The 21,231-nt window shown below is 47.3% G+C and overlaps 2 protein-coding genes across 9 annotated transcripts in view; one reads left to right on the top strand and one right to left on the bottom strand.

The window, feature by feature from the left end:
- Positions 1–2,789, bottom strand: part of LOC144156100 (uncharacterized) — a 248,100-nt gene extending 245,311 nt beyond the window's left edge. For all 7 annotated transcript variants that reach the window (XM_077687902.1, XM_077687901.1, XM_077687900.1 and 4 more), the window contains exon 1: positions 2,498–2,789. In XM_077687902.1, the coding sequence (XP_077544028.1) occupies positions 2,498–2,653 (156 nt within the window). In that variant the 5' untranslated portion in view covers positions 2,654–2,789. The remainder of the gene's footprint in view (positions 1–2,497) is intronic.
- Positions 2,790–2,936: 147 nt separating this feature from the next.
- The window catches only part of Reepa (Receptor expression enhancing protein A), a 56,905-nt gene continuing 38,610 nt past the window's right edge, over positions 2,937–21,231 (top strand). Inside the window, exons 1-5 of one of the 2 annotated variants that reach the window (XM_077687914.1) lie at positions 2,937–3,164; positions 5,006–5,078; positions 5,146–5,225; positions 6,864–6,984; positions 15,077–15,190. In XM_077687914.1, the coding sequence (XP_077544040.1) occupies positions 3,133–3,164; positions 5,006–5,078; positions 5,146–5,225; positions 6,864–6,984; positions 15,077–15,190 (420 nt within the window). In that variant the 5' untranslated portion in view covers positions 2,937–3,132. Of the gene's footprint in view, positions 3,165–3,589; positions 3,897–5,005; positions 5,079–5,145; positions 5,226–6,863; positions 6,985–15,076; positions 15,191–21,231 lie in introns of those variants that run through there. The other variant, XM_077687913.1, reaches the window with a different exon arrangement.

Below are 21,231 nucleotides of genomic sequence, written 5' to 3' on the forward strand. Positions count from 1 at the left end.
GAAAAAGCTACGTGATTAATGTACAGTCAGTATGGCATGTGAATCGTAACTACATTTACGCATGCACTCACTCACACACAATGCACATTTAATTCTGGTAGAGGGGAATGCCCACATGCGGTGATTTTGACACACGTTAAAGATCCCCAGGTGGTCTACATTAAACTTAGATAGCCCTTCCACTAGAGTGTGCTTCAGAGTCCAGGTGTAGTTTCTACATATAAAACCCCCATTTTCTTTTGGAAAATGAGTGAAATACGTTGACGCATAGTTAACTACACCCACAGGTGACACTCATCCATTTAAAGATGTTAATATGAATAGTATTGAAAGTCAGTTTCCTGATAAATCCCTCTTGGTGGTGTCATCTACCGTGCTATAATTGAGTAAAAAGAGATTTTAATTGACAGTGTGTGCAGACAAGGTGGGTGTTGCATGCTCAGGTGTGCAGTCACACGAGGCACGCATGCAATACAAGGTTAACAAAGAAAATAGTTTCATGGACTCGTGAATTAAAAATAGTTCTACCATACGTAGCCATTAAGCTTCCCTGCAATAAGGTGACTCAATGCAACATTTAGTGTTAAAATCAACGGTATATCTCCAAGCATGGTAGTGGCGGGTCCACACATAATAGGGGCGATTTCAACCTCCCACACATCTGAATTCGCGCAGTGCACGTCAACCCCCCCCCTCCAAGAGGTCCAAGAAATTTCGCTGACCTTAACCAATTTGAGGCCACTTGTGCGTACGTCACTATTATACAAAACAAGAAGACCCCGACATGAAACCTGACGTCTATTTTCACGGAATTGGCGGGTAACGTGGCAGCGGAATCAGGTGGGGAGCGCGGGCCGGTCAGCGCCCTGTGTTGATACACGGGCGAGGGGACGCGCCTGCGCACATTCCTCTGGGTGCGAAATGCCTAGCGCTCGGAATGTGCATTGTAGGAGCGCCTCTTTTACGCAGTCCGTACACCGCGCAGCTCCGCTCATACCGTCGAGGTGTGCTTCGTCAGTGTGGCTGGAGGGGGAGCAAGAAACGCTAGTCGACCGAACACACGATCGGGCATAAATGCTTCTTGAGCAGGACTAGCGTAATAACCAGGTGGAAGAACTGTACTTAATTCAGCAGTCCAGCACATCGGCAAGAAGACCACGTCCGAGAGAGCTTTAAACACAAACGACCAGTCACGGCGGTGCTGTTACCAAGGCATAACACGCGTTTCCCGCTGACGGCGAACGGGAAATCTCTGCGCGCGCCCACCTGGGATACAAGCGCTCCTCGGCCTACAACGGAGCAGCTGACCCCATTCCAGAAGTTTCCACACACGCACACCCACCGGGTCCCCGTCGATCGGCTACTGCTAGCCAGCGCAGCAACGGACAAATTAGCGGCCGCTAATGGACCGCATCTACACGGTCTCGCAGTGGGGCAAGTTTTCGAACTGGGGAAACTTTGGCCCTGGAAAGTGGAGTTTCCAAACCGTTATAAATGCAGCCGGCGACGCATACAGGATAATGCCGCTTCCAGCAACCAAACAATAAATGAAACAACAACAAACGACCGTACACGCAGTGATAGAAGTGTGCAAATGGAACGAAGTTCAGAGGTCGCTAAAGCAGACCCTGGTGCGCGCGCGCAGTGCAGCACGCCCCCCTACAGGTGGCTCAGTTGCCCGCCAAGCCGCAGTTTCGGCCCATAGCGCCAGTGCAGTGCTTCGTTCGGTGCGAACAAATGCAAAAAGCCGGCACACTGGTCCAGCGCGAGCGAGCAACTCATTACTCAAACGGCCACCACCAAGCTACTTTCCAGTGGCAGCAGCTTCGTACCCGCTCAAGCAACATCACAGCTCAACATCGGTCGGTACTCGAACATCGCTCTCCCATTGGTGCTCATCTGCCCGCGTTCAGCATCAGCAGGCACAAACATCCGCAGCAGAAATAAAGCACGCTTCGAACCAGGAGCTAGCTAGCGCACTGCGCGAAACCAAAAATGCGAAAAGGAAACTGCGCTGCACTAGCTCCCGGAGCATTTTGCCGCCATTTCTGAAAACGTAAACACATCGCGAACGCTCACCGCAAACGCTGCTGCAATTCGGCCGAGTATTCTGCGACTGCAGCAACGCTAACGGTGCAGCATATCAAGCTAAATTAACGGGCAAATCGGTGAACACTTTGCACAGAATGCACGCTTAATCATTGTTATGCCAGGCCATAATTTGACAACACACGGCACATTCGGAACCGAAGAGGCGCTGGGTCTGATAACATTGTAGCGAGTTTGTTCTATTTAGGCTTTCGGAAACCTTACGTTTACCAATAATGCTGAAGCGAAAAAAATATTTTTAGCGCTCGCGCCGAGGTGCTCAGAGGTAAAAAAAAAAACGTCCTCGAAACTTCAGATTTCTGCACCACAACGCTACCGCCCGTCATTAGAAGTTCTCCCAAAACACATTTGCAGAACATCTGCAGTAATAGGGATTCTTAATACTCACAGAAAGTTCTGGGTGTTTAGGATCCTTATGCGATGCTGCACGGATTATTCCAGCCCTCCAATCCAAATCGGATGGCTTCGAAAGTTTGCCTTTGCCCGCACTGCTCACACACAGAAACCGTTTGCCCACAATCTCCTCGCGGTGCTTGTAGGCCATTGCACATATTAAGTATCCAATCCTTGGCTGCAGGAGCCCAGACTGCACACTTAAAAACTGCGTGGACTGCACGAAAACACTACCACGTCTCCAAACGGGAACGAATAATACGCGAGTTGAAAGGTCGCCACGTAAGACCTAGTACGCCTGCGCGACCTCAGAACGGGGAAAAAAAAAGAACACTAGTGCTATGTCATGTGACCAGCTGGCGCGCCGCCACTGGAGAAAAGCCCCGCTGGGCGTCCAATAGGGAGCCGCACGAGGTGCTGCTCCGCCAATAGCGGCACTCCTGCTTGAAAGTGGCGCGTCGCCTCCGGCCTGGCTCGTGCCGTCGCGGGCTGGCGGTTCGTTTTTCTGACGTAGCTCGTTCCACTCTGTGTTCAAACATCGGACCCCTCTTTTTTATTTGATGTAGGTGAACCAGTGCGGTAAGCTTATATTTTTGCTTACCGTCGGAGAGAACTCTTCCGGTATATGCAATGATTTCCACGCTGATATCCCGCCTGATCATGTAAGTACGGTAGGAGATCTAAGACGTCTAGCAAAACAAAGACTTGCGTTTGCATGTTGAATCTGTTGCGATTTGTCGTGGACAGAGCCGTTTGCAACGTGGCTGTAGGAGGATATGCCGCCAGCACTGCTAATCAATGCGTTTAAGTGAACATGTGTGGAGCGAGCGCTATCATACTCGTTGCATCGATGTAGTAAAACCTATTGTGGCCTATTGTGTGGATGCATTCGTTATCAATACTCAGTAATTTTGGCAGCGGCTATCGCTGGAACTCTAGGAAGAAGCGGCCACTGTAGGGTAACATAAGTTTTCTGTAGCTACGCGTTAAAAAGGCGACGATGCTGTCTGCATTGTTCTCTCGTGTTGTGTGTTACGTCATTGCCATGTGATTCCGACATATCGCAAGTTTTCGCTTGCACGTTATTGCCTCTGCATTCGTCGCTCTTACCCTTCCTAAATTGAGGATCGGAGCAGCCAGGGCCCTTACAGCATGTGTATTTGTCGAATTGTGCCCCACCATTCCGTGGTCGAATGTTTACTGCACCACAAAGAGCGCCCGCGGGCTGTCAATGTCGTTGTCACGAAGCAGATGTTCGTGAGGACAGGTCTATCGTTCGTGCCTATTGTGTGACGGCATTGTGTTCCAGTTTTTGCCGCATGGCCTTGTCTCTACATGCTAAGTGTGTGCGCTATTGAGGGAAACAGAGGACATAAGTTACGTTTTCCATGCAGGTGCAGTATTTGTTTGTTATGTTCAGTCTTGGTTTTCTCCATATCAGGATCGGTGGCGAAGGCGTTCGGAAATTTTTGTGCTCCCAAAAATTGAGTCCGCTGCGCTACAGTAGGCAAGGATTTAACGCTCAGCTTGCACTTTATTTACTGGCACAGCTTGCGAGGGGAATGTCTCCGATCTCTTTTTGATGAATGAGTAGCTAGCGTAAACAGGGTAGCTGTTCAACGGGGGTAGGGGATAGCGCACATGGGCGAGTTTGGTTAAAGAAAAAAAGACGAACTAGAACAGACAAGATGAAACACTGCTACGTCCAGTTTTATTATTTTTTTTTTGTGTGCCGTGCATTTTTAAACAGGTTGATTGATTGTAGGGTTTAACGCGCTGACGCAACGCAGGCGATGAGGCGCGCATTTTTAAACAGGTGACGGAGCTTTAGGTGCATTTCGCGACTCCTTCGAAATCTCATTGCAGTAGTGCATTAGGTAGCTGATTTTCAAATGCGCGCTGTTCTGGATGCCTAAAAGGTGAGGCTCAGCTGACTCTCACACAAGGCTGGGTGTAGCGTGAGCATTGTCGTGCACTCTGACAGCAGTTCTACGTTTGAACGACCCGTGCCGTTTGACGGGCGTTCATTGTTCTGCGCGGAGTGTGATGGAGTGAGTCGCAGCGGTGGGGGGTGCGTGTCGGCGCGAGGGGTCATCCTGTGGGGCAACTATGCTGCTGTTGCCGTGCGCGCGGCCAGGGGAGGGTAGCCCGCTTCCTGCTGCGAGGGCAGTCCGTTTATTTTGGTTGGAGCCCGCGATTATTTTGGGGCATTGGGGGCAGGAGCGAGCTTCTGTGCGGAGCTCTTCCTTGCTTGGCCATGTGCAGCTCTGATTTCCCGCCTCCATCATGTGGTGACTAGCCTCCGCCTCCCCTGTGCACCGACATGCTCTGCTGCAGTGTGATTTTGTGAGTGAGCCAGCACGGCCTGTGTGCAGATGCAGGGCCCACCGATTGGGACGCGACTGGCATCTGTGCAGCTGACGCGCGGTCGCCTGTGCCTTCTCGTGCTCTTTTGCTCTTGTTGCTTCCCAGTGCTGGCTCATTGTCTCTATCGTCTCTTCAGCTTGCTCTTCGGGGTGCTGTACCCTGCGTATGCATCCTACAAGGCTGTCAAGAACAAGGACGTCAGGTCACATGTAAGTGAGACTGCACCTCACTCGCCCCGTGTTGATTCCTGCAGATTAAATGATGTGTGCTTTTCAGCTCCAATGGATGATGTACTGGATTGTGTTTGCTCTCTTCACGTGCATCGAGACCTTTTCCGACATCTTTATTTCATTTTGGTAAGTGCACAGTATTTGGCAAGCTTGTAAGCAGCTAGTTTTAGCTGTGACAACTAAAGTAGCTGTCGTTGAGCAGGCTGTCAATGCCAATGTGACGACCTTCTATTTAATACTTAGCAGGTATGGGTACCCAAACACTGCAGCAAAACACAATGGTTGCTTGGTTGGTACTAGTATTATGCAAGCAATATCGGATCATAGACGTGTTGGAAGAGTTGTAGGCAAAATACGACCAGGTTGCGATTGTCAAAAAAAATGCTTGTGGGGCAGCAATTCCAGCTCTGATGGCACAGGCTTTCTACAGTGTGCAACATCACCTGCTTAGAAAGGCATATATCTGCCTTGACTTCCTTAATACTGCAATAAAGATTTCAATTTCATGCTTTCTGTTGATTTAAACCTGTTTTTTGTGACAGTGGTATCTTGTCATGCGATCAGAAACATCTCATTGCTGTTTTACGAGTTTGATCACGGTAAGGGTTTGATCACGGTCACTGTGGCCATATTTCTGGTGCAAGCGAAAGCATTCGTATGTCATCAAAGATCCCAGGTGGTCTAAATGAATCCAGATCACTCCACTACGGTGCTGCTCAGTGTTGGTGTAGCTTTGATGCATGAACAGCCCCATCTCCAAAGCCTTGTGGAAAGGGGTATGTATGTTTGCTGTTCGCACAACTCCCTTCCATGGAGTGCACACAACAGTTACTTACCCTATGTCCAAAAAATCGTTACAGACAGCACATACTGTGAAACATGTCATGTTCACCGATTTCCTGTCGCTTTCTAGTTGTTTTTTAAATAAACAAATTTAGTGTTTACCCTGGAATTTCATGGCACCGCAGGAAAGTAATTGTAGCTGGTGACAAATGAGCCAACAATGTACAAACGGCAACAGTATTCTTGGAACTGCCTTAAAAATCAAAATGAATAAATGTTTTATTGTGTGTGTGTGTTATCCCACATCAAATTAAAGACAAAATCCCTTCTGCTAGATGTAGCAGAATGCTGTAAGGGGCCACTGCCCTCTCTACATGATTATTAGCCACATAACTGTTGCTGTTGATAAACACAGTTGCTATGTCATGGTCAGTTTTATGTATTTATTTATTTCTAATTCACCCTAGCTTCGAAAATGTTCTGATCTTCACGTGGGTACAACACAATAGGCATCAGTAAGGAGATAGGAAATCAGTGCCTACGAAGGAAACTGAAACTGAGCTTCCCCCATGTTCCCGAGAGCAAACAGCCCTATTGTGAGCTGTTTATTCTGGTTGACTGTAGGCGCCATTTCTAATATGTAAATATGTACATGGGCAGATGTTCTTTGATATGCCTGTAACAATTCCATCTCTCTGCTTTCTGTATTGATCTCAGCAGCAGTGCTCATGGTTTTCAAAAGATCATGGGTCTGATCAGTCATTCTTCATGTCTTTTAAGTTGTATTTTAACAATGCCCGTGATCAAGGAAGACTGTCGGCAGCACAATAACGCCCAAGTTCTAACTGCATGCGTTGCCGTTCAGATTTGCACACAAATTAAAAATTTTTGTTTTGAGTGGGTAGGTTTTGGGAGCGGTGTTTCTGATGATTTCTACGGCTTATGGCAAGCTTTTACCGTTTCCCTTCCCTCTGTTGCCAGGATGCCGTTCTATTACGAGCTGAAGATCTTGTTTGTCCTCTGGCTCCTCTCGCCCGCAACAAAAGGATCAAGTCTCCTCTACAGGCGCTTCGTTCATCCACAGCTGGTTCAACGAGAGCAGGTGGGTGTCGTGGGAAGTGACTCATGGGGACACAACCTGTCAGGCGGACATTGAAAGTGCTTGCGGATTGTGGATGGCCTTTGCTTTTTCATCCACTAGTTGTGAATTGTGTTCCCCCCCCTCAAAAAAAGTGCAGGGAGTTGAGCATAAATATGTGCAAGTCTCATAGTGCATAATACACATGAAAAAAAAAAGGGCATACTTTTGTCACAGATGGCAAGGTTTTTCACTGCTAAGGTGCACGTGTTCAGTCTAAACCAAGTGCACCACGCTGGCTTGCTGGTTGTAAGCATTGTGCCGTGGGTTGTGATGTCGTGGGTTCACTTTTGCGCTGTTGTGGCTGTTTTCTGATTGAGGCGAGAGACAAAAACATCTGTCTGAACAAGATTTTATCAAAAAAAAAAAAACTGGCAGTCTCATTAAAGGTCGGGAAAGATGTCCGAGATTTGATGTAAGCTCACTCAGTTGTTAGGTTACATTGTCCAGGACTTCTGAGCCATATGTCACTATTTTACAAGCTACCTATGGGCTCACAATTGCACTACAAAAGTTTGTATCTCCCTTGCTATGCCTATTTTGAACCACTGCCACCCTTTGCACTGTGTTTATGGGCTGCAGAGCTAATATCCCTTATTGGACAGATGTTTTAGTCATCTCTATGTTGGATCCATTGACGCTGGTGCTTTTTGTAAATGTTGCCTAAGATTGCCACCTGTCCAGTTTTTGACCGGACCAACCCGTTTTTAGACAGTGGGCCGGCTGTCGGTCTGTACTTAAAACCAGCCGTCATTCGCTGGCCTTTTAGGTCATTGTGCCTTTTTTTTTCCGTTTTATAAGTGTCGATTGAGCAACTAAAGCAATAATTATGTGTCGACAAGCTGCGCAAAAACATGTTAAGAGTGAAAGTACGTCAGTGAATATTCCTTTTTATCGTTCTGCGTTATTGGCATGCTGCATGGCATTGTGCTTGTATTTATATAAGAATATCAAATACATTATGCCATATGCATTGCATACATTTTAACGTTTTTTCGGCGGATTCAGATGCAAAGAACAACTTTTAATGAATGAAGTATATGCGGTCATTTTTCAGTGCAGTGCAGGAATAACTGTAATCTCAGTCACTGTCAGTACAAACGCTATGTTGATTGCTATCAACAAAAACGCAGCAACAAATGGCATTGCATTTCAGATAACATGAAGTCTTTTTCAATGCAAATTCAACCCTCTGTATGCCACCCCCCTCCCCCTCAGGGGCCAGGTTTTTTTTCCGGGGAAAGGTGTGGCAACCTTAATGTTTCCTGCAGCACACTTGCGTGTGTGCTTGTCTTTGTGGGAGAGGTGGGGAGGCATCGTATTCCTTGTTGCATAATATGCATCCACCTTGCGAAAAGGTGATGTATGCTGTTTGACTGTGCAGCTGCCTTGCTGGGCTGCAGCTTTGTGCTCTGTCCAAGTGTGTTGTTGATCACAGCACGTGCTGCAAAGCATTTCATGATCACAGACTTTCTACCACTTTTAACTGTGCTTCACGATGAGTGCAAAAGTGAAGCTTCACACACTACCACTGGCGGGCTGCTTTCATTATTTGTCTGCAGCAGGCTAGGTGCATTCCAGAGTGCTTAGCGGTCATAACACGATAAAATAACCTGTAGATGCAGTGTTAATCTTTACTTGGATTTAGCCGCAGGGTTGGAAGTAGGAAATAATTCTTAAACACCGTTTGTAAAGAGCAGGTTCATAAATTTAACATAATGCCTAATTTGCGTGACAAGTTCTCTAGGTCGTACAAAACCAACAGGCGTGCAGTCAGGTGACTTGAACAGGCAAGTGTTAATGTAACAATCGCTGCAGAATCTCTTGCTAACTGGGGTTGCAAACACTAGATTGTCGTATATTCGCGACGAGCAATATTCTGTCCACAAAGCAACCACTTCACCACGCTGTAGGCGTGAGTGCTATTGGTGCACACAGGTAAAACTGTAGGCACTGTAGCCTTTATAACCAGCTTACTTGGAAGTATTCACCACCGCTGCTGGGTGCACTAGTCGCTACAGCTGTATCAAACGGCACTCAAGCGTAACACAGGACTGCGTAAATTCAGCTGCGCACAGAATGCTGAAATTGCAAAATACTGCTTCTACACATGCTCTGCCACAAGCACGTATTCATAGGTGGAGTCCAACAAAACAGGTGGCATCACCACCCTGTGGAAGTGGAAGCTTAAACCAAGAGCCAGTGGGAGACATTACATCTTTGCAGGGCTGGGCAGGGATACTTTAAAATGTATTCTGGAATACAAATATCGTCATACAGGACGCTACTCGGAGCGCCGCGGACATGCTTTTTACGCGCTCCTCCGTTTTGGAAGGATCAGCTTTCACCCCAGCAGCAGCGAGCGTCTCTTCGGGAGGGTCTGCGCCGCCAGCACCGCAGGCGATCTCGTCTGGCAGTACTATGCTGCCTCCCGGAAAGCCCCCACTTCAACTCAGTGTACTGGGTCCTTCTACCACCTCTACGCACGAAGAGGATGCCCCTATCGAACTGGATGACCAAGATGGGGAGTGGATAGCCCCCAGGAAAGCCCGCAAGCCTAAACTCACCGCCCGCTCAAGCTTCGACCTACATGCAGTCGGACTTCACCTGCCAGCCATGCAATCCGACGCGCCCGCGGAGCGGGGAAGCTACCGACGCATACATGCGCCGATATTTCACTCCACTTACGCCATCGCGACCGCCTCGCTGTTATCAAAACAGAGCACATCGAAGTCGTGAACCGCCTCCTCCGAATACTATGCATCACCCTGGCCAGACGCACACATCAAGTAGCTCCTTACCTCATGGCCCCCATGAACTTGTGCCGCGGAGTAATCCACAGAATTGCCCCCGATGCCACGCCTAATGACCTTATCCGGGACTTGGAGTGCTACCAATCCGATATCCTGTCCGCCCGCTGGCATGGGTAATACAAGCTCTGCCATACTTACATTCTCTGGCACACACGTCCCGTTTTTGATCTACTACCAACACATCAAATTTCGGTGCCGTCTGCACAAGCCTCGTGCCCACCACTGCACAGTCTGCCTGCAATACGGACACCGCACGCTGGCATCCCGGCAACCAGCAGCGGTGCCCCATTTGCTCTACCGTCACCACCCGTCCCGACGAGCCACATTCTTGCACACCTTGGTGTCTTCATTGTGAAGGCCACCACTCTCCCTTCGCTGAAGTCTGCACCATCCGCAAGACCCGGGATGAGGCATGTGGCAATGCGGCCCAGAAGCAGCTCCTACGGCACAGACAGCACGAAAAAGTCCTTCAAAAGCACGTCACTACCAGCAAAGCCACCACCCTCGATGGTACTACGGGCGTACCCCGAGCTTCAACCTGCCGGGTTCTGGGCTTTCCCCTCCAAGACCACTCCTTCTCCCATGTCATAAAGTACACGATCACCACATGCCACCAGGTGACTCACTTGGTCTGACGAGTGGTCAAGCGGCGTGGGGGCATCGATGAACGCAGAGCCAGTCAGCTGGTAACAGCCTTCGCCCTAAACAAAATCTTGTACTGTCTCCTATACGGTACATTAACACAGGCACGTATGCGAAGTGTTCAATCTGCCCTTAACACACTTTACAAAGCTGCCCTGCTTCTCCCAACACACGCCTCTACAGAGAAATTATACGCCACAGGTCTCGTCCTTCCTCTTCCTGATCTTTTGCGCCTCCACAGGGATCGACAGCTGGGCTGTCTGTCTGGCTCCGCACAGGGCCATTGGCTACTTCAGCAGGCAGGCATCCGGCCCATTGACTTTCCCCTGCACACCCCCCAACGGCCCCTTCCAAATAACCTCTGCTGTGCCCCCATTCCCTCCAACATGACCCCACACCTTCACGAGGGCAGACGGCAAGCTCGCGCGTACTACCACGACCCCTTCCCTCCGGACACTGTCACATGCTATGTTGACGCGGCATATTACCCAGCTTGTGGCTCTACTGCTTGCGTCATCATGTCCCGCCCCACTGACACCCCAATAACCTTCGCAGCAGGCCCTTACTCCCATCCTACTTCTCCCTTTTTTCTTGCGGCGATCGTTCACGCAACTATAGAACTAACTTCCCTACCCCCTTCCCCCCGCTATCGCATATGCTCCGACTCCATGGCGGCGATTCGAGCTCTTCGTGACAACTGCATTGCCGAAGATCTGCATGACGACCTCTCTGAAAATCTCTCGCTTCTCTCCCCTGCCGGTCGCTGTGGTGTGGGTGCCAAGCCACTCGGGGATTATTGGAAATCAGCTGGCTCACCAGCTGGCCCGCGAGATTACTAGCCAGGCGCCGGTGATCCCTTGGCCTTTCCCTCCCATGGCGGACGAGGCATATTTCTACAAGAAAACCCTCAAAGAGCACTACCAACACCTCCAGCACTCGCTACAGACTTGTCCGCCACCCCACACTACCCTATCCATTGCACAAGTGCACACCCTTCAGGCAATCCAGCTAAACACCATCACCACTCCAGCACGTCTTTACCACTACGGTTATCGCTCCGACCCATGCTGTGTCAACTGCCCCGCTGCCCAACAGTCCCCTCATTACCCTAACCATCTTCATCCCAACTGGCGAGTGTGGTTGGCGTCGGCGGCCCTCGCTGACCAGCTGGCCATGATGATTCTTCTTGCGGAAGAGTACGACCCATAGGTCTTAATCTGACCAGAAATAAAGTTCTCTCTCTCTCTCTCTCTCTCTCTCTCTCTATATATATATATATATATATATATATATATATATATATATATATATATATATATATATATATATATATATACACACACACACACACACACACACACATGCGCTGGGCAGCTAAAATACAGATGCTAAGATACGTTCAAGTTTGACGTAACGGGATATTTCAGATACTTTTGCAGGCACAGAAAAAAGTATTCTGGAATACAGATAAAAGAAGATACTCACAATCTTTTTTTATTTCTGCAACCTCGTGCTTTAAAATACATTTTTATGAAGCGTTATGTATTTCAAAACCAATATATGCACTAAAATTGCATCACTGATACAATTGAATCTTGAGGAGAATTATATAACTTCACTCACCACATGAGAAAACATTAGTTCTACTTAATTAACAAAGGCGGCTTCCCAAACAAGCTATCTTCCAGACAGCGTTGATTTGGTCTGAGCACGAGGCTCTTCTACGCGGATGTCTCCTGCATCACAAAAATAAATGCATCGAGATACTCGTGCGTGCCACAATATTGCGATATATTCGATTCACCGTAAAAGTATGTTACTACTGCGATACAAAAACATTTCAAGTGTATTTCGATACGGAAACATAGGTACTCAAAAGTATCTCTGATATACTGTCGCGATACTGCCCAGCCCTGCATCTTCGCTGAGGGGCAGAGCATGAAAGGCGCCATCAATGCTGCCGTAGCCTCAATGCCATTGAGAACGACAGGAGTAAGGGGAAATTGGCATTCTCTTTGTATATGTTTCCTCTCTTGATACCAATTGCTGTAAGAAAGTTGTCATGGGCAAGCATTTCGTGAAGCATTTCTCCGCTGGGCCGTATGTACTCTGTAGCTCTCCCGTTAAGCCGTGCCTTATATACCATGTGTGGGTTTGTTATGTAAAACCCAAACTTAATTTGTACCCACCGCTGTGGTGCAGTGGCTAAGGAGGGCATTGTGCTACTGAGCCCAAGGACGCAGGTTCGTTCCGAGCCGTGATGGCCGCTTTTCAGATGGAGGCGAAAAGTGACAACACTTGTGTGTCGAGATTTTGGTGCACGTCAAAGATCTCCAGGTGGTTGAAATTAATCCGGAAGAGCCCTCCACTACGGCACTCCTCGTAGCGCAGGTCTAGCTTGAGCGCATTAAACCGCCAAAATATGCAATTTTTTTAATCGAGCTGGGTTTGTGGGCGGATTCTGGTGCACATTGAACACAGACAACATTTAAGTATCTGCGTGTTGCTTGGGAGAGAATGCAGTTTAGTTTCGAGCTGAACTAAGCCAGAAATTATAATGGCTTGTCAAGTGCTTTACGGCTCCAAAGTGGTTTGGAGACCAGTTTCAGAACATGGTTTGCTTGGTTTAAAATTTTTTTTCTCTTAATTTTGGCTGACCATTCACTTCTAATTCTGTTCCAATTCATGGAAGAGAAAATAAGAAGCTTGCCTTCAATGCCAGCTGAACCACAGCGCAAACGACGAGACAAAGTACGATAGCAAGAGGGCACACGAAGCGCTGATTTACAACTGAATTTTATTTTCTCCAACGGCGCCAAATATAAACGAAATTGAAGAAAACGAAACATGAAAAACACATGAAAAAAAAACGGCATGACAAAGGATCTTTGACAGATGGCGTGCCCTTTCACAATCTTCCTCACTTCTTGGTCTTACTGACTCGCTTCATCTTTGGCACTGTGGAAGCCCTGAAGATTCATGTGGAATCACACTTCCAACAGACAATTGAGCAGGAGAAAGAATTTCGTGTAATGTTCTCCCTTCCATGTTGGAGGCACCTTCATTAAACAGCTTCATTAAACATTTTCATGCAGGGGACATGTTCTGTAAATGCACAGGAAGTGAGGTGGTTCTTCAACAGTGCAGTGCTGTTTATAGCGAATGTCTGTATATGGCTCATGTATAGGGTAGTGGTTTTTGTTGCACGGTGATGCCTCTTTATGGATAAACCAGTATCACTGGAGTTTTCAAAATTCCCATCGGTACGCTTTTACCGACACAAAACTGAAAGAATGCATGTGATGCCAGGCATTCTTTGAAGTTGACCCGGCAGAAATCTGAGATCGTTGACTACTCTTGACAATCGAGCACCACTCTTCCAAACTGGCATGGGGAGGCATGACAGCTGGGGCTTCTGAAAACTACTAAAATCCTGGTTTATCTGCAGGGATGCGTCAGCATGCAATAAAATCTGCGACAGTACCTGCCAGTGCAGTGCCCACCAGAGGTACATAGTGAACAGCATATCGCATGTAATAACGTGCACATGACTGTTATTTTGCACATTGGTGCTCATTTACAAAGCACAACTCCATCATTTAAATTTCATTTCATGCTTGGTGCTGTCACTGGAAACTAAAGGCTAGTTTTGCTTACTAGCATGCTGGAGAGAAAAATCCTTTGGTTCCATCTTTCAAGGGCAGTGATAGCAGTTGAGACTTTTCTTGCATTCTTTTTTGCGTGGTGGACAGTTATGGGAAGCTTCCAGAACCCTGTGCTGCTAGCTTATATTGGCACCCCTGTGTCAGCCTCAATATTTTTTTGCCTGGAGACGAGTGCGAGTGTCTTAGGGTTACAATGGCACTTGTATCTCGTGTAAGGGATCACTGCTTGCAGACCTGTTTCGGTAGTTGGCACTCCGGGGTAGTGCTGCCGTCAAGCTGCACCACATTGCTGTTGGGAAATGGGCTACATGGTGTGCTTGGGTGCCATCCCCTGGGGCCTTTTGCCAGGGCCACAGTTCCATTGCTGGGCAGTAAAGAGAGAAAAGGAGAGAATAGTACGCAGCCATTTCAGTACGAAAACCATAGCATCAGTAATGGCTGGAGCATGTGTTGTAATCCAGTAGCTAATCAGAACTTTCTCAATTGGTCAGGGTTCCAGCAGGCTTGGTGGGAAAGCGCTTGTTTTGAAAAAAAAGGAACGTGGTCAGAAAGGACGACCACACAGGACGATGTGTTGTCATCGTGTCTTGTTTCTTCTGTCCGAGTTGCTTCTTTCAAAGCATAAGCAAGGAATTTTTCCACTTCAGCTATGCAGCAACAACTTACCCCCACTGACACCCTGCCACCTCACCAGAGCTTTTGTCTGGCCTGTTGAATCAGTGTGGTAAGCGGAAAGAAGGTACATACTGAATATTGGTCAGACATTGCATTGTCTTTTGTGCCCGTGTGCTTTGTTGTGAGTGTACATGTCTCATGTATGAATATTGCTGGCTTCAAACTAATGTGTTCATTTGCTTTTGAAAGCCTTAGAAAAATATCCCCTTTGAATGTTTATTGTTCTCCTTTTCACCGCTTGTTTGTCTCTCCCCTGTGCAGGAGATAGATGAGCTGATCGAAAAGGCAAAAGAGCAAGGCTACTCAACCATGTTGCTCCTGGGCAGCCGTGGTCTGAGCTATGCCACCAGCGTGGTCCTCCAAACGGCCATCAAAGTAGGCAGCCCTTTTGTGTTGCTTCCCAAAAGCAATTCTTCTATTGACAACATTTGTGCATGGAACGACGTGGTCACAACCTGTTACCAACTCAGTCGGTTGCCATTAGGTTCAATCCTGTTAGGTTCTACTAAACTGTGTGTTATAGGGCTTTGGTGCAGCTGACAGATACCCTGCTCTAGGTGATGCAAAAAAAATTCTGATTACATCAGTAATTGTTTTGACTGACGGCTACAAACAACTAGGGCTTCTTATTTTGAAAATGGGCACAAGCTTCTCTCTATTGGAAAAATTCCCTGATATTGACAAAGCACACGCTGCTGATGGACAACCAGCACAGACTGGTGAAGGTTTGGTCAAATGTCGTGCAAGTTTAGGTGGATTTGCAAACTTCCTGATACTAAACTGGAGCATCGATCGTAACATTCGCTGAATTGAGCTCCTGAAAACACAAGCAGCTAAAATTGGTGACTACAAAAGGTAGTGTGTGCTGCTTTGATTCTTTGATTTGGTTTTGATTTATCAAAGGAAATTGGTCTGTGTTAGCGGATTGCAGTGTTGAGAATGCAAAAATATATGCCACTCTCGACAGCAGCAGTTGTTTTAATAAGGCAGGAAATGCTGAAAGGCAGGACATTGGGTATCACCACATCCTGCGTTTATCGAAGCATTGCAAATTGTGGCATCGGGAATCTCGGAGCAGTGAAAGGTGGAAATAGTCTCCACTTTTTTTTTTTTTTTAAAGGGACAGTAAGATCGAAGGCTGCAAAGATGAAATATAAAGTATCTGGCAACTTGTCAGTTATTTAAACACCGCTGTCAGTTAGCACCAGTCCTTTAGATTTCAGCCATCTGTTTTACCTTGGTGTATGACTGTAGTTACAAGAATTTCTGTATGGTGAATTTGCAAACTACTTCAACAAGGTAAAAACTACCATCACCTCTTGCTGCCAGTGATAGCTATGACAGCTCGCAACAAAAGCGCAATATTAGTTTGCAGACAACTGAGCCAGCTGTTGGCTGTACCATTGGATGCCGCAAACAAATATAGGCAGTAGTTTCTTTGGTGTCTCCTCTAGCACTTTTGTCTCATCCCACTGGCATTTCCATTAGGATGATGAGTTGTGCCTTGCAGAAAAACGACACTTGTGGTGTCCAAGTTTTCCTCTGCAGGATGTGAATCGGGCCCGCAGTCTAGCAGGGAGGCACTGCTACACTGCGGCAGGCTACGGGGTTTCCGTTCTTCCCCCACATCTTGGTTGGTAATGTGTGCTGTATGAGCAACATAATCAATCAGAATATTCCGGAGACTTTGCCGAACCATGTCGGGAAGTGGCCTGATTGGTCAGAGGTCATGCCTGTTACTGGGCTTCTGCTCGTCGTTTGAACACGCTGTGGCCCTTCACGGGCTGCCCATTTAGGGGTGGGAGCAAAATATTTTGCGGATGGTTAGTCTCGTGCGGTTCTTTGCTTACCTGCTGTACCACAGTTACTTTAGTGTACAGCTTGTGGCACGATAAGGTATAACCTTTTATAAAATATGCACGCTTGTCTGTTTATAAAACGGTTTTCTAAACTGTCTCTTACCAATATCTTGGTCCCGTTATGTAGTCAGGACAGGTGGAACAATAACTGAATTTATTTCATGGAACTACACGGAGACAAAAAATGAGAAAAGTATACAGGACAGATTCTGATGCCCTGTGTACCGTTCTCTTTTTTGTTGCTGTCTAGTTACTCGCTCTTTCATCTAAATGAATTTTAACCAGTTTGCGCAACTTGTAATAAGGGTTGGAGGGAGAAAAAATTGCATATGCCTTTAGGTATAACATGTGCATAACTGATCATGGAACTGCCTGGAGAAGAGTCCTATATTTGCATACTTGGAGCCCGCTTCATTTTAGGCAGACATGCCACAATTTTCATGTCCATGTAATGAGGACGGTTCAAATATTTGCAGGTCTAAAGGTTCCTAACAAAGGTTCTTGAAATTTGGTGCTGGTGCAAGCCAGGTGATAAGCGAAATGCTTTATGGTGGCTACTAAAAAAGCATGTCCTTGTTTTTCTGTGCTCCTCTGTTCAAGTGTTTCCTCCCCCCCCCCCTTCCCCCTTTTGTTTTTGGTACCCTCGTTGATTGGGCCTGATGAGGGGCTGCTAACAAAAGTCAGTCGAGGGCCCACGCAGGAGAACTAGTGTCCTTTCTTTTTCTTTTCTGATTTCGCTTTTGTGGTTTCAATTCAGGGCGTGGAGGCGCTTCCCCAGGCAGAGCCAAGCGAGCCTTTGCCGGCTGCATCTGCTAGCGATGCTAACCGCAATCGTGACAGGCGTCGCTGATATTTGGCGTACCGTGTGTTTGTGCCAAACCACTTTTACTCTGCTACCACTCATTTCCTTTTTTCAATAAATTTGCTTTTTTTCTTGGTTACCATAACTGTTTCTGTGGCTTTGCTTTTTGTTAATCGATAACTGCTGTAGCTGTCACAGTGTTTGGGACCTATTACATAACCGCACAGTGCATGTAGCTTTCCCCTTGTCTCGTGGAGGCTGTAAGAGTTACTAGTCCAAGGGCAAGTAGTTTAAAACGTTTTAAAACAGCAAAATGAGCAACAGTTGGCCAATGATAATAGAATTGCATTTTGTAGCACCTTGCCACAGCTTTGGCATATGCATAAGGGTTCTCTCTTTTCTGTGGTAACCCACTGCAATTGTTTAACTGCATATAAGCAGTACGGTAGGATTTGCGTTGCCTAAAGCGCTGCCATATCCAGAGATAAGGCAGAAAGGTGTAAAATATTAATACAGTGAATGCCTCTATAAAAAATGGGGCTTGCAAGGGAAAAAAAAGAACTTCTTTTGTGACCATGGTCACCGAGCTGTTGTGTCTTGCCTGCAACTAAACAGCAAGGTTCATTTAGGAGAGCCTCAAAGCTGTGCGCAAGTCCAAACCGTGCTGCTGGCTGACGTAGTCTGTGCACACAATAGCAGCTTGCACTAACGGCACTGTGGGCTATTCTTATCTACTGCTCGGCTATAGTTGTAGTGCATGTTGCCTTAGCAATACTGCAGGTTATTTTTTAACCCTTTAACTGCCACTACTGAGATAACTCGTGAAACCACCCACGCGCATCCCCTGCTACTCCCGAGTATACTCGTGTTGCTTTTTAAACTCACTTCCTGCCACTCCCGACACAACTTGTGCGAAAAAAGAATTGCATTCATGTCCCGCCATCTATGGAGAGGTCACCTGAACACATACAACTTGTAAATCAAATTTTAGAACATAGATGGAGCTCACGTTTCCACACCCGCGAACCAACTTCCACTGAACCAACATGAAAACAAATACCCGGCAGGGGGTGAGGAGCAGTCAGAAAAAAACCTGGCAGTGAAAGGGTTAATGGGGGAGGGGGGGGAAGGGGGGGTTGTATTCTTATTGGTGTTTGCCATGGGGTTGCCACCCGCCCGGGTTTAGACCTGCCCGTCCGGTTTTTTATACCGCAGGCCGGTTGCCCATCTGTACTTAAAAACAGGCCATTATTGGCCAGTTTTTTAACTTAAACATCGTGCCGTGATTATTTCTTTTTTGGTGTTTTATAAACGTCAATTCCGATGATAAGTATGTGTCAACAGGATGCCCAAAGGCACATGAGCAGAGAAAAATACGAGGAAGAGCGTGCTCCCTGAGATGGAGGAGGACCAAAGGGAAGAACAACAGAACGAAATGCCACCGCCGCGGTCAGCAAGTGCAGCAGTGCAGCACATTCAGAGCAATAACCAAAATCTCAATCACTTTCAGTACAAACGTCATGTGGATTGTTCTCTACGAAAAAGCATGGCATTGCGTGTCAAAAGAGCATGCGCCTTTTTCTCAACACAAATTCAACCTTCTACATACCATGCCCCCCCCCCCCTTCTTTTAAAAGGCCTTTTTTTTTTTCCAGGGAAAGATGGCAACCCTAGTTTGCCAATGCAAATGCTAACAAGAGGGCAATATAGTTAACCCTCGAAATAGGAAAACTTTTAAAAAATGTTGTGCATGCTACGACTATGTATTCCCTTTAAAGGGACCCTGTAACACTCTTTGAGCAGTGCAAGTAAACCTGCGCGACATTTAGATTACACGGCCAGGAATACCTGAGCCAAATATTACACGTGCACGTGAAGCGGTGAGCGCGCAAATCGATGTGAAAGACGCGGAAAAACCAACCGCTCTCTCTTCAGTTCTCCTCATTATGCAACCCCTGGCAAGGCCTAAGGGACGTCACATAGGCCATGGCTGCCCGATCGGCTGTCATTGGTCAACTTCGCGGCTAGATTCTCCCATTTCCGTCGTCATCGCTGTGTACGAACCTCTTCCATGCCTGAACCTGTAGGCACAGTTTTTCCGTTTCTTTTGTGTTTTGAGTGCGCGCGGAGTTTGAGGGATGAGCTCAATACTTCCCTTTCAACGGGACCACTGGACTACAAACGTTTATTGCTTCAAAAACGCCCTACCAGCCCGAGCGCGCACTTGCGAGCAGGCACCCATGCCTGCTTTTTTGTGGCACCAGAGCGGAAATAGGCCCCTCCGTGTTGTGGAGAAAAGGAGAAAACTACCCGGCATGTGATATATCGAAGGCCGCCGAAGAGAACGCCGCGAGCCGGCGCCCTCTCCGGGAGAGAGCGCGCAGCTTTCGTCGCATTGTCAGCGGTCAAGTTGAGAGGGAACGATTATGCGCGATTTCTCATCGCGCGTAGTTTCGTTAATTGTGAACAGATTTTCATAATTCTTGCGGGAGGAGATTTCTGGAACAATAGGCTTTATCCCGAAATACATTACTAGTAGTCGATGGCAAGTGTTGCAGGGTCCCTTTAAGGAGGAGGATTGTCTCTTGGAATATGTATGTGGCTACAATTGAGGCCCCCCCCCCCAAAAATAAAAAACTGGAACTAAGTCAGATAAAATTGCAGTGACTAGAAAAACGGCAACTTTCCCCTAGAAAAGAGGTGGCAAGATATTAGGCGAGATAACGCCCTGCAAACGTGCCTCAGGTCATAGTTCGTATGGAAAATGAGTGCAGATCCTGCCGTGGCACGGTCAAAATAAGGCAAAACCATTTAACCAATGGTATTTTGCTTTTGATGTCCGGTAGAAATACCAGTTACCAGTGAGGCTGAACACGATCAGTGCAACCATACGAGGGAGGTGTTCTGGGACAAAAGCAGCACACCCTGTCCCGAACAGGGTTTGGCCAGCCTGTTGCAGTATTCGGACAAAACCTACCAAGTCTGAAAGGGGCATGGTTTGGGCCTGTTGGTAATGCATAAGGAGACTAATAGCATAGAACAATGGGAGAGCATGAAGAAAGGAGGGACAACATGACGAGCGCTACCTTTACACACGTAAACATTTTCCACTTTCAATACACCACACATGCACACACATGCAGAGAACACCAGAAAGTGAGCAGGTTTACAGTTTGTAAATGTTAAAGCGTCACATGATGGATGGTTGGCACATCATTGCAGCATGTGTTTGTGTGTCAAGGATTACAGGTTTTCTGGGGGCTGGTGAAAGATGAAACTCTCAACTAGTGCGGTTAAGACCTGTGTGACCAGCCACATCACTATCCGAGGCTGATGACTCAGACGGGAAAGGTGACAAACAGCTCCCCCTGCGTGCGGATCAGAAGCGTGGTTCGAATGCACTAACCAGCGATAGGTCCACGCCTGATTAGCCACTGGCATGAGGCACGAGTCCAGACATGGGATGCCTGTAGCACAGCCAAGCACATTTACTGTACAGAACACACAAGAAATACATTTGTGACTCGATGCAACAGACTGGCACAGAATGCATGGGAGACTAAAGTAAGATGGAGCTCGCCGATACGAGCTTGGGAACTACCGTATTTGTTCGAATATAAGGTGATGTTTTTTTTTCCAAAATCTGTAGCCTGAAGGTTATACTCCGCCTTATATTCGAAGCCCAGTGTATATGTGTGTGCATATTGAGGGAGACGTCAAGGACAGCCGTCACCCAGAAGAGACGTCGCAGAGGC

Source organism: Haemaphysalis longicornis, unplaced genomic scaffold, assembly GCF_048455015.1.
Source record: "Haemaphysalis longicornis isolate Haplotype H1 unplaced genomic scaffold, Haemaphysalis longicornis Haplotype H1 scaffold_1, whole genome shotgun sequence".
In the NCBI taxonomy this organism is placed as follows: Eukaryota; Metazoa; Arthropoda; class Arachnida; order Ixodida; family Ixodidae; genus Haemaphysalis; species Haemaphysalis longicornis.